General features: G+C 42.4%; 1 protein-coding gene across 4 annotated transcripts in view; it reads left to right on the top strand.

Moving 5' to 3' along the window:
• Nucleotides 1-323: 323 nt before the first annotated feature.
• PSPC1 (paraspeckle component 1) overlaps nucleotides 324-12,004 on the top strand; it is a 61,497-nt gene continuing 49,816 nt past the window's right edge. For 3 of the 4 annotated variants that reach the window (XM_033146284.1, XM_033146282.1, XM_033146283.1), the window contains exons 1-5: nucleotides 324-837; nucleotides 6,703-7,004; nucleotides 10,042-10,137; nucleotides 11,018-11,214; nucleotides 11,797-11,881. In XM_033146284.1, coding sequence (XP_033002175.1) covers nucleotides 457-837; nucleotides 6,703-7,004; nucleotides 10,042-10,137; nucleotides 11,018-11,214; nucleotides 11,797-11,881 — 1,061 coding nt within the window. In that variant the 5' untranslated portion in view covers nucleotides 324-456. The remainder of the gene's footprint in view (nucleotides 838-6,702; nucleotides 7,005-10,041; nucleotides 10,138-11,017; nucleotides 11,215-11,796; nucleotides 11,882-12,004) is intronic. The other variant, XM_033146281.1, reaches the window with a different exon arrangement.

Genomic DNA, 12,004 nt, shown 5'->3' with positions numbered 1-12,004 from the left:
AAGTGCTTCCTTTAGAACGAAAGGTTTCCCCATAGTGACTGGTAACCCCCGCTATTCCTTTCCAGGACTGTGAGATTCAGCGAAGCGGGGGGCGTTTTCTTTTTGTTTCCGCGCATTGCCGATGGTCCAGGTGCGAGGATGACACGCAGGCGCACTGAGCTTCCAAGCCGAGCGCGCTGCCCAGCGGCAGTTCAAATCTGTCGCGCGTGCGCACTAACGAAGCGGGAGGCGAGTTGGAGGGGGCGGGGCGGCGTTACGAGTCGTCAGCGGGTTAGGGCTCCCGCCGCCATTTTGGGTTGGGTTTCTTTTTCTTTTTTTGTGCGTGTGTCTGCGCGCGCGCGGCTTGTCCCTCCGTCGCCGGTGGCCGAAAGAAACGGCGTCGGCGCCCGAGAGCTGCTCTCCGTCCCCCGCCTCCTCTCGTCTCCTCTCCGCAGCAGCGTCGCCTCCGTCGGCGCGATGTCCGCGAACAGGAACCTGAAGCAAGTGAGGATTGAGAACAGCTCCCCGGCGGCTGCCCCGCCGATTAGCATGGTGGGCGGCGGCAGCATGAAAGGGCTGCGCGGTCTGGAGCCTCCGCCGGACAACGAAGCGGCGGCGGCGGCAGCCATGGTGATGGTGAAGGAGGAAGAGGAGCAGGGCGGCGGCGGCGGCTTCACCGTCGACATCAAGAGCTTCCTGAAGCCCGGCGAGAAGAGCTACACGCAGCGGTGCCGCCTCTTCGTGGGGAACCTGCCCACCGACATCACCGAGGAGGACTTCAAGCGCCTCTTCGAGCGCTACGGGGAGCCCAGCGAGGTCTTCATTAACCGGGACCGCGGCTTCGGCTTCATCCGGCTGGTGAGGAAGCGTGCCCGGGGTTTCCCTTGGAAATGGTTTCTCTGTGTGTGTGTGAGAGAGAGAGAGAGAGAGAGAGAGGAAAAGGTTCCCTTGCCCGTCCTCACTCTACTTCACCCCCCCTCACGTGTGAACGAGGCCGTAACGTGTCCATCCTTGCTCGCCCCCTCACTCGGGAACTGCTCTGCAGCAGAAACCGAGCGCGCGCGCACGAGCGAGCGACACTCCCCCTCCTGATAGACTCGCGTACACACACACACTCACACAAGCCCCCACCCCGCGAAGCCGCTCTGCCCGCGGGTGGCCTCCTCCCCTCCTTTCACGTGCCTGCTGTATGGTCCCTTTACGTGAGGCTACGACCTTTCCTTCCGTTTGCCGTTGTCCTCAGTAACCCACGTTCACACCCCAGTTTTGATGAGGAATGAATGGCTTTTGTTCATTTGCAGCGATGGAGCCGATTTTCTGTCCTTCAAACACCCCAGGCACACCTGATGTGGATCCTGTATGAAACTGTTCAGACGAAAGTCCCCCCAACAGAAATGCCATTTGCGATTCTTAGAATTGTAGAGTTGGAAAGGACCCCATGGATCCCTATGCAGGAATATGCAGATGTCCCATACCGGGCTCAAACCTGCTGCAATAAGAACACCATGCTGTAGCTTGCTGAGCTATCCCATGGTCAAGAGTTAAAACGTCTGCACCAATCCTGAAAAAGAGATAAAGCTGTTCCATATTCCCAAGCTCCATGACTATTTCCCTCAAGTTTTTGTCAAAATGGTTACCCCGTTCAAGTATTTAACGGGTGGTCTCACATGTCTTTGTGTGGCTGTGAGCCGCTATCCCCGTTCCCCCCCCTCCACCTCTTATATGCTCATCAAATTGGTTCCACCCTTCTTTATAACAGCTACATGCTGCAATACAGTAGGTGGCTGAGGAGACAAACACGTAATGTTTTTTAAAAACAACAACAAGCAATCATACTGCTTGGTCTGTATTCAGGCTGCTCCACAAATCCAACACCATGGGTTGATAGAAAGTGGGACTAACTTTTCTTTGTGCCCGGAGCAACAACTTTGGTCAGGTAATCCTACTGAGCTCTTCAAACTTAGTTCTAATCATAATTAACGTGTATATCCCCACTTGCTCTGACAAGCAGACATTGACGGGATATTGGAACCAACTCACATCTTTTTTTGAAAAGTATTTAGGCTTCTCTTGCTGCCTCATGATAAAGGGTAATTTTACAGGTCCCCCTGTTTCTTACACCAACAGGATTTCTATGAGAGACACCGTGGCTTCTTAATTCTAAGTGTGACTGGGGACCTCAGCAAACACCTAGGGATGTTTGAGGGTACTGTAGTGTCCCCAGGTGCCACATTGGTTCCCCCAGCTTTAAGATATTCCTCCTTCCCCAACACAAAACTGAGATTATTTTGGAATATTTATCTATGGGACTTCTATGCTGCCCCATAACTGAGGTTCTGTGAGCAGCATAAAAATTACATGGCATTCATAGATTTAAAAGGTGGGGGGGACACTCGTAAATAATAGTCAGGGGTTTCTATGGAGGAAGAAAAGCTGGCTCAGGTGTGGATGTGTGGATGGTTTGACTTTGTGTGGCCTAGGCATTCAAGCTCCAAAACAACCCCCAACCTTCTTCCCATCTTCAGATCTGGGGACGATGCAGTGATCACAGTTCAACTGCTAGGGGGATGATTGGTTTGTTTTTGTTCTCATTTTTATCATGTATTTTGTGTTGTTTATCTTGTATTTTTATGTTGTGACCTGCCCTAAGATTTATAGATGAAGAGTGGTATACAAAATAATAATAATAATAATAATAATAATAATAATAATAATAATAATAATAATATAATTATTCCCAAACACCTCTGTAGATTTAAGCAGGGTTTGAAATTAGCAGGGCACCAGGTGCATTTTGCACCTAAAGATTCTCCATTTGTGAGCATCTCAAAAGGACTGGGTGCCATTTTTTTGTGCCTGGCTGACACTCAAGGATTACAGAAATGTACAGGTGATACTCAAAAAATTAGAATATTGTGGAAATGTTCATTTATTTCAGGAATTCAACTTAAAAGGTGAAACTAACATATGAGATAGACTCATGACATGCAAAGCGAGAGATGTTTGTCATAATTGTGATGATTGTGGCATACAGCTGATGAAAACCCCAAATTCACAATCTCAGAAAATTAGAATATTGTGAAAAGGTGCAGTAGCTACTCAATCCATAACACCTGCAAAGGGTTCCTGAGCCTTTAAATGGTCCCCCAGTCTGGGCTAATAGGAATCACAATCATGGGGAAGGCTGCTGACCTGACACCTGTGCAGAAAACCATCATTGAAACCCTCCATAAGGAGGGAAATTCTCAAAAGGTAATTGCGGAAGCAGTTGGATGTTCCCAAAGTGCTGTATCAAAGCACATTAATGGAACGTTATGCGGAAGGGGAAAATGTGGAAGAAAAAGGTGCACAAGCAGCAGGGATGACCGCAGCCTTGAGAGGATTGTCAGGAAAGGACCATTCAAACGTGTTGGGGACTTTCACAAGGCGTGGACTGAGGCTGGAGTTAGCGCATCCAGAGCCACCACACACAGACGCATCCTGGAGATGGGCTTCAGATGTCGTAATCCTCTTGTCAAGCCACTCCTGAACAATGGGCACCCTCATGGCCCCATAGTATGCCAACATCTTCATGGCAGATTGAGAACAACGTTTCCTAAACTCCTACCTACTCAAATCTCTCTTTTACCTGCAATACATTGACGATATTTTTATTATCTGGATACATGGTCAACAGACCCTGAACACCTTCCACCAGAAATTCAATTACTTTCTCTCCACCATCAACCTAACAATGAACCAATCTATGCAAGAAACACATTTTTTGGACACTACTATAAAAAATATGGGCACATAAACACCACCTTATACCGTAAACCAGCTGACCGACAAACATATCTACATGCTTCTAGCTACCATCCCAAACGTACCAAACAATCCATTGTATATAGCCAGGCCCTACATTACAGCCGCATCTGTTCCAACTCTACAGACAGAAACCCTCACCTACGAGATCTACAGCAAACCTTTTTAGAACTAAAATACCCGTCGGATGAAGTTAAACAACAGATCAACAGAGCCAGACTGATACCCAGAGAGAACTTGCTGCAAGACAGACCCAAAAAAGAAAATTGCAGAACACCACTAGTAATCACATACAGCTCCCAAGTTAAAACAGTACAACGCATCATCAGAGATCTGCAACCTCTCCTAGACAATGACAGTTCTCTTTCTCAAGCTCTGGGAGGAAGACCTTTCATTGCCTACAGACAGCCACCCAATCTTAAACAACTCCTCACCCACAATAATACTACAACCAGACTTAACATGGACACTGGCACCAGAGCCTGAAATAAATCCAGATGCCAACTTTGCTGCCACATACACCCGGACAACACCATTACTGGCCCCAACAACATCAAACATACTATCTCAGGACTATTTAATTGCTCATCGTCTAACATTGTGTATGCCATCAAATGCCAACAGTGCCCTTCAGCTCAATATTGGTCAATCCTGGGCCGTGTTCAGAAAGTGGTGGTGGGGGATGAGTGTTCAGACCCCTGGGCTCTCACTTGCGGGGTGCCTCAGGGTTCTGTCCTCTCCCCCATGCTTTTTAATATCTATATGAAGCCGCTGGGAGAGATCATCAGGGGGTTTGGGCTGGGTGTTCATCAGTATGCGGATGATACCCAGCTCTACCTCTCTTTCAAATCAGAACCAGTGAAGGCCGTGAAGGTCCTGTGTGAGTGCCTGGAGGCGGTTGGAGGATGGATGGCGGCTAACAGATTGAGGTTGAATCCTGACAAGACAGAAGTACTGTTCTTGGGGGACAGGAGGAGGGCAGGTGTGGAGGATTCCCTGGTCCTGAATGGGGTAACTGTGCCCCTGAAGGACCAGGTGCGCAGCCTGGGAGTCATTTTGGACTCACAGCTGTCCATGGAAGCGCAGGTTAATTCTGTATCCAGGGCAGCTGTCTACCAGCTCCACCTGGTACGCAGGCTGAGACCCTACCTGCCCGCGGACTGTCTCACCAAAGTGGTGCATGCTCTGGTTATCTCCCGCTTGGACTACTGCAATGCGCTCTATGTGGGGCTGCCTTTGAAGGTGACCCGGAAACTGCAATTAATCCAAAATGCGGCAGCTAGACTGGTGACTGGGAGTGGCCGCCGAGACCACATAACACCGGTCCTGAGAGATCTGCATTGGCTCCCAGTACGTTTCCGAGCACAATTCAAAGTGTTGGTGCTGACCTTTAAAGCCCTAAACGGCCTCGGTCCTGTATACCTGAAGGAGCGTCTCCACCCCCATCATTCAGCCCGGACACTGAGATCCAGCGCCGAGGGCCTTCTGTCTGTTCCCTCACTGCGAGAAGCAAAACTACAGGGAACCAGGCAGAGGGCCTTCTCGGTAGTGGCGCCCGCCCTGTGGAACGCCCTCCCATCACAGGTCAGGGAAATAAACAACTACCTGACATTCAGAAAAAACCTGAAGGCAGCCCTTTTTAGGGAAGTTTTTAATGTTTGATATTGTTGTATTTGGTTTCTGTTGGAAGCCGCCCAGAGTGGCTGGGGAAATCCAGCCAGATGGGCGGGGTACAAATAATAAATATTATTATTATTATTATTAAACAGGCCAAACCCTACGCCAAAGGATAAATGGACATAAATCTGACATCAGGAATCACAAGAAAGAGAAACCAGTAGGAGAACACTTCAATCTCCCATGACATTCTATACAAGATCTAAAAGTAGCTGTCTTATTAAAAAGGAATTTCAGAAATAGACTGGAAAGAGAAGTTGCTGAATTGCAACTCATTACCAAACTAAAACCTTGGAGAGACCTGGTCTGAATAGAGACATTGGATTCTTAATATACATGACAGAACTTAAAAAAAAAACTTCTCACCTTTTGCTTTTTCTGTAAGACCAATTGCAGTTGTTAACAGTCGTCAACAGGTTTACCACAGCTATCAGCCTATCACCCATTCCCACCACCCTTCTGAGTCATACCCTTCCCCACCCTCTCACTATATATAAGGGTCTGTTGACTTCTATTTCAGTGTATCTGAAGAAGTGTGCATGCACACGAAAGTTCATACCAAGAACAAACTCAGTTGGTCTCTAAGGTGCTACTGGAAGGATTTTTTTTATTTTTTATTTGTTTTTTTTTCTATCCCAGTTTCTAACACTGATTCAATGTTATAAAGAAGACAGTTTGCTTACCATGTTCACTAGAGGGCAGTGGAGAGTGGAATTGTTGAAGCCTGGTCAATTTTCTTTCTATGAAGAAACCCTACTGAGACTCCACATTAATTTTCTCCTCTGGTCTCCTTGCTGGCCCTAGCAGGATTACTCTGACCAGTTAGCCCTGGTGATGCCACATTTATGTTGTATTTATGCTGTTTTTAAGTTGTTTTTTAAACTCGTTTTTAATCAATGTTTTTATGTTTGTTGTTAGCCGCCCTGAGCCCAGTTTTGATCGGGAAGGGGTATAAATAAAAAATTGTTTCTGATTTTAAATACATAGGGTGGGATTCACCTAACCAGCCATGTCTATGGAAGCCCATGCATTCTGAAATTGACTTCGGGTTGTGTGTTGGGAGAAACCCCAGAACAGCGCTGGGGAATGAGTATTGTTCCATCTGGCAAGCTGGAATGCTTGCATAGCTGGAAAAAATTGAAAAGCGCAAAGTTGAATTCCCCCCATAAAATGTTGAAATGAATTATTGATGTGTTATATTCAACTGTACATTATGTGTATATGTTTTTTTTTCCTGAAAAGGAATCCAGGACACTAGCTGAAATTGCAAAAGCAGAACTCGATGGAACTATTTTGAAGAGCAGACCACTTCGAATTCGTTTTGCTACTCATGGAGCTGCTTTAACAGTAAAGAATCTTTCACCTGTTGTTTCCAATGAGCTTCTGGAACAAGCTTTCTCTCAATTTGGCCCTGTGGAAAGAGCTGTTGTTGTAGTAGATGATCGTGGTAGAGCAACTGGGAAAGGTTTTGTAGAGTTTGCTGCAAAACCCCCAGCACGTAAAGCTCTAGAAAGATGCAATGATGGAGCATTCCTGCTGACAACGTAAGTTCCTGATTGAATTTATTGTGGTATATATAAAGAAAACTATATAATTGGACTATCCGATAAAGTAGCAATGGAAGTTGCTCAAAACTCTTGGAAATTTGAACTGATCTCAGAACCTACCGGTAGTTTAGATTTCTTCTTTTCCAGTCTAAAAAAGCTGAATACTGTATTGACAGTGGCTTCCATGAAAGGTTATGACTCTACTTTATAGCGAGTATGTATTACAGATTTCAGAGGCATCCAAGGTAGGGGGAAGTATAAGAGAATGATTTTAATCCTCATGCTACTTTGCAACCCTTCATTAAAGGGTATTGCACCATAGCAGTCTAGTCTGAGAGGTGATGATGAGTCTAAATTCAGTACTTACGTGCTGTATCATGCTGGCTTTTCTACTCATAGCCCTTAGTCTGCATATTTGAAAGATATTGCGTAAGGTGTTGTTTTTTAATGTTTGATGTTTTTTATGTTTCCACATATGCTGTAAACTGCCCAGAGTGGATTGGGAAACACAGCCAGATTGGCAGGATATATATAATAAAATTATTATTTGTTATTATAAAAATTCCTAAAAGGTTGTTAGAGTAATTTAAACTTTGTTTACAATGGCTGTCAAAATAATGGTGGCGTGTCACTTAATATGATAATTCCTTGTTCTTTGTATGCTTTAGCCACAAATAACTTTGAGGTGATCACTGTGTCTGTCTGTTGGGCTAAGAACTGGCCCTGAAATGATATGTTGTAAAATAATAATTGCTTTTATAATTCCATGCTTCGTACATACTGTATATAACCATGGTACTTGGATATGTTTCTTTGTATCCAGTTATGTAAGCCTCTCCCCCTGTAGTAAATCTTTCTGGAATTTTTATTGTAAATGGGATTATTTTAATGAGCCATTGAACTGTAATGAAGTACTAGGTGCAACAGAGCCTCAGAACAGTTGGCTTCAAATACATTTTGCCCAGTAGAGAATGCTGCCGGTTTCTGTGGATGTTGAGGTTCCAATGCATATTCTGTGTAATTTTGAGTTAGGCCCTTTTAGTGTTCAGATTTGTTAGTATTCACAGAGAGCTAAATAAGCTTTGAGAATACTTTTAGAAGTAAGAATGTGTCACCAATAATAAAGCTACAGAGCTATCGTAAATCTGCTCTGAAGTTGCCCAGAGTGGCATCAGCCATTTTTCTTAAGGAATCAGCTGCAGGCTTGGATAAATCAAGCTTCTTCAACAAGTGGGCTGGCCTAGGCCAGCCCTGGTCTTCCCCCAAAACACCCTGATGTGGAGTATTGTTTTGGCAATGGGAATAACATAGGTAGTTCCTTCCATTAGCACCTTAGAGACCAACTAAGTTTGTTCCTGCAAGGAATTTTTTATTTTATTTTGTTTTGACTATGGCAGACCAACACAGCTACCTACCTGTAATAGGTAGTTCCTTAATAGTCCATACCTTTGGTAAGCTCAGTGAGGGCTTCAGCAGTTGCCTGTAGTCAGTGGAGCCCAGCTTTGAGGTTTTATGCACTCAAGAGGTATGTAAAAAGTATTTCAAGGCTATACTATGAAGTTAAAATAACAATCCAATAAGGAATATGAAATCGCATAAAGAAGAAGAAAAAAAGTACAGTACAAAACAACCAGGTTCACAGCCATTACCTCAAAATAATGTACATTCTCTACTTGGTGAATTAAATGTAAACCATATTGATACAGAAAGAATAAAAAGTAAATGTTATGAATAATGGCATATTCCATCTCCATGTTTGGTTGTCATGTAAGCAACAAATAGCTGCCAAATGGAAGTAAAATCCATAAAGTTTACCTGCACCCTGAAATACCCTTAATTTATAAGCCAGTTTCTCATAAATAAATAAAAAAATTACTTTATTGAACCAAATATTTAAAGAAAAATCAAGGACTCCTTTCAGCCATATTATATGGTCAAATGATCAGCTACTAATAGAAAAATTCTAAGTGGTTTGCATAATAAGTGTATTCAGTTCATCAAAAATTGATAAAAGACAGAGTTCACAGGCACTGGTATACTTATTATTTTATTACCTCTTCCCAAAATTTGTGCACATGTTTGCAAGAGCACTACATGAGCCGATAGATTCTGATAGGTTTTGTTAAATAAAGATAAAAGTTGTTAACTCATGGTGACTTTACTCATAAAAAAAAACAAAATTAATTTAAATCAACATTTTCTGTTTATTATTTAGGTACTTCCTAAACAAGTATGGACTAATTAGTTGCTATAACCGCGAATAACACATGGATTTAAAGTGGACCAATGTCTTTATATAGCCTATTTTAGAAAAATGATAGACATTGTGTATATAAAAATGCTTTGGATCATGTCAAGCTTAATTATAACTTAATGCTTGGGATCATGTCAAGCTACTTTAGAATTGCATTGACTTGTTTCATGTAAACAGCACAATAACTGTAATTTTATTTAAAAATATTTTTGTCATATAGTCACCCTGCACCATCTCACACAAAATAAAATCTCCCTAAGAAGGAAAAGCTGCTAGTAGTTACTTGGCATATTGGTGTTCTTTATGAGATGGAAGGTAACTGTCCATGTCCTTTCATCGTTAGTCATAAATAATGTATTACTATCAACTCTGAGCCAGTTAATTTGTATGCACCCTGGTGTTTATATGCAAGCAATATTCCTTCTTAACTAATGTTTGTGTACAGATTCAACATGCAGATTTTGCTTATTTGTCCTATTTGATAAGTGAACTGGGGACATTTGCATATTATGGCATATTATATTAATAATTGGTATTTTCTGGCTTATAAGACAACTGGGCGTATAAGACGACCCCCAACTTTTCCAGTTAAAATACAGAGTTTGAGATATAGTTGACCGCAGATTCTCCACCTGGCGTATAAGACAACCCCCGACTTTTGAGAAGATTTCCCTGGATTAAAAAGTAGTCTTATACGCCAGAATATACAGTATATTAGATTATGTCGCAGATTCATTTTACAGGAGTTTGTTTCATTTATAATGTTGTTTTCTTTTTAAGAACCCCTCGACCAGTAATTGTAGAACCTATGGAGCAATTTGATGATGAAGATGGGCTGCCTGAGAAATTAATGCAAAAAACACAACAATATCATAAGTATGTTTTATACATTCAAATTATAGAATATTATAAAACAGGAAGTAAAGCTTTAACTGCTGAGAGGTGTGGGTCTAATTCAAAAACTTGATTGTTGTTACCAGTAAAGCTAGCCATGACAATGCACCTTTATTTAAAATGGATTGGTGAAATATAATACGAACTAGGGAAAAACTGTTATGGTTGAAGGGCTCTGTTTTTGCCACAACAGAAGTGAAAGCTAATGGATAAGGATGCATAAAATTAGAATGCATCTCACTGGCCTCAGCCACCACAAAACCTACGAAATATCCTTACATTCCACACCGAAAAAAGCTGGCTGAATTAGAAATAGTGCAAGAGATGGGGCTAACTCTAGCTTTCGGAGGGCTCTTGGTAAGATTTTGAACTCCCCCCCCCCCCCGCTTTGATGGGTGTCATGATCACTTTTCCTCTTTGCCCAGTTGGTTTCTCCCTCCCTCTCAGGATTATGTCCAAAGGGATCAGTGGCAGGTAGTGAGGGGCACTGTTCCTTGCTGCCTCCTTGGTTGCTTGTATGAGAGGTTCCTTGACTGAGAAATAGGGGTTGCACAGTAGCAAGCTGTTGGGAGAAGGTTCTGTCTACTGCACTGATGTGCTCCATTTGATTAAAAAAAATTTCCCAGAGCTGTTCCTCTTTCTATGTGTTTCAGGCAGATGTGTGTTTTGAACACTCAGGTGTGTTGCCCCCACATCTTGTTTGGCTTTAAATGAGCTAGATATAAGGAAAGAAATGAATTCTTTTATTTATAAATGCATAAGGTAGACTTGATTAAATAACAGAGAAATTTGTCAGTTAACTGCATTTTGCTGTACCATTTATGAATGCATTCTGTTCATGTGAAATGTGATGTGCTCCTAGGGAAAGAGAACAGCCACCACGTTTTGCTCAACCTGGAACATTTGAATTTGAGTATGCTTCACGATGGAAGGCTCTAGATGAAATGGAAAAGCAACAGCGGGAACAAGTTGATAGAAACATTAGAGAAGCTAAGGAGAAACTGGAGGCAGAGATGGAAGCAGCTCGACATGAGCACCAGTTAATGCTGATGAGACAAGGTATTCTGTGTCCTATTCTGTAATTTTTATTGCATAAACTGAATAATTACTGAAAGTGGTCTGTGTTGTCGCAGGAAATATATATCTAAAGTGTCTATACATTGTGAACATTTCCATATTTTTACAAGCCACAAGCAGGGATTTTTCAGGAAGTTTGTGCAATGTCCAGAGCTAACTGTAGGTAAACATACCATGATCAAACTTAATTGACACTTTGCATATGCTCTGATGCTATGTTCTACTCTATGACCCACAAATGCCAGCTTGCCTCCATTGAAATATTTTACTTCAGCCTTTATAAATGCACCAGGTCAGGAGTGAGCAACCATTATTCCTTTTGTTATTAATGTATGCAGCATGTGTCATTCCTTTTTTAAAAAAATCACAGTTGCATAATAATAATAATAATAATAATAATAATAATAATTAATAATACTGTGACAGGGGTCTAAAGTGCATGTGTAATCTGAAACATAGTTTATAGGTAACATAACTTCATTGTGCTTTTTATTGTCTATTTTTATATTGATAACTGTTCCTGTTAAAATGATAATTACTAGCTGCTGCTTTGACTTTTCACAGATCTTATGAGGCGTCAGGAAGAATTGAGACGTTTGGAAGAACTTAGAAATCAAGAGCTACAGAAACGAAAGCAAATACAATTGAGGTATTCTGTAAATCCATGCTAGAGGGCAATAGCCCTTAGATGTGTGAAATGAGATTTCATAACTCAAAAGATACCATTTAAAACACATACATAGTGAATTGACTACTTAGAGACTGACTACAA

The sequence above is a fragment of the Lacerta agilis genome, chromosome 4 (genome assembly GCF_009819535.1).
Source record: "Lacerta agilis isolate rLacAgi1 chromosome 4, rLacAgi1.pri, whole genome shotgun sequence".
Classification (NCBI taxonomy): Eukaryota; Metazoa; Chordata; class Lepidosauria; order Squamata; family Lacertidae; genus Lacerta; species Lacerta agilis.
The sequence above is the reverse complement of the archived record's forward strand: the minus strand, read 5'-3'. Positions and strand labels throughout refer to the sequence as shown.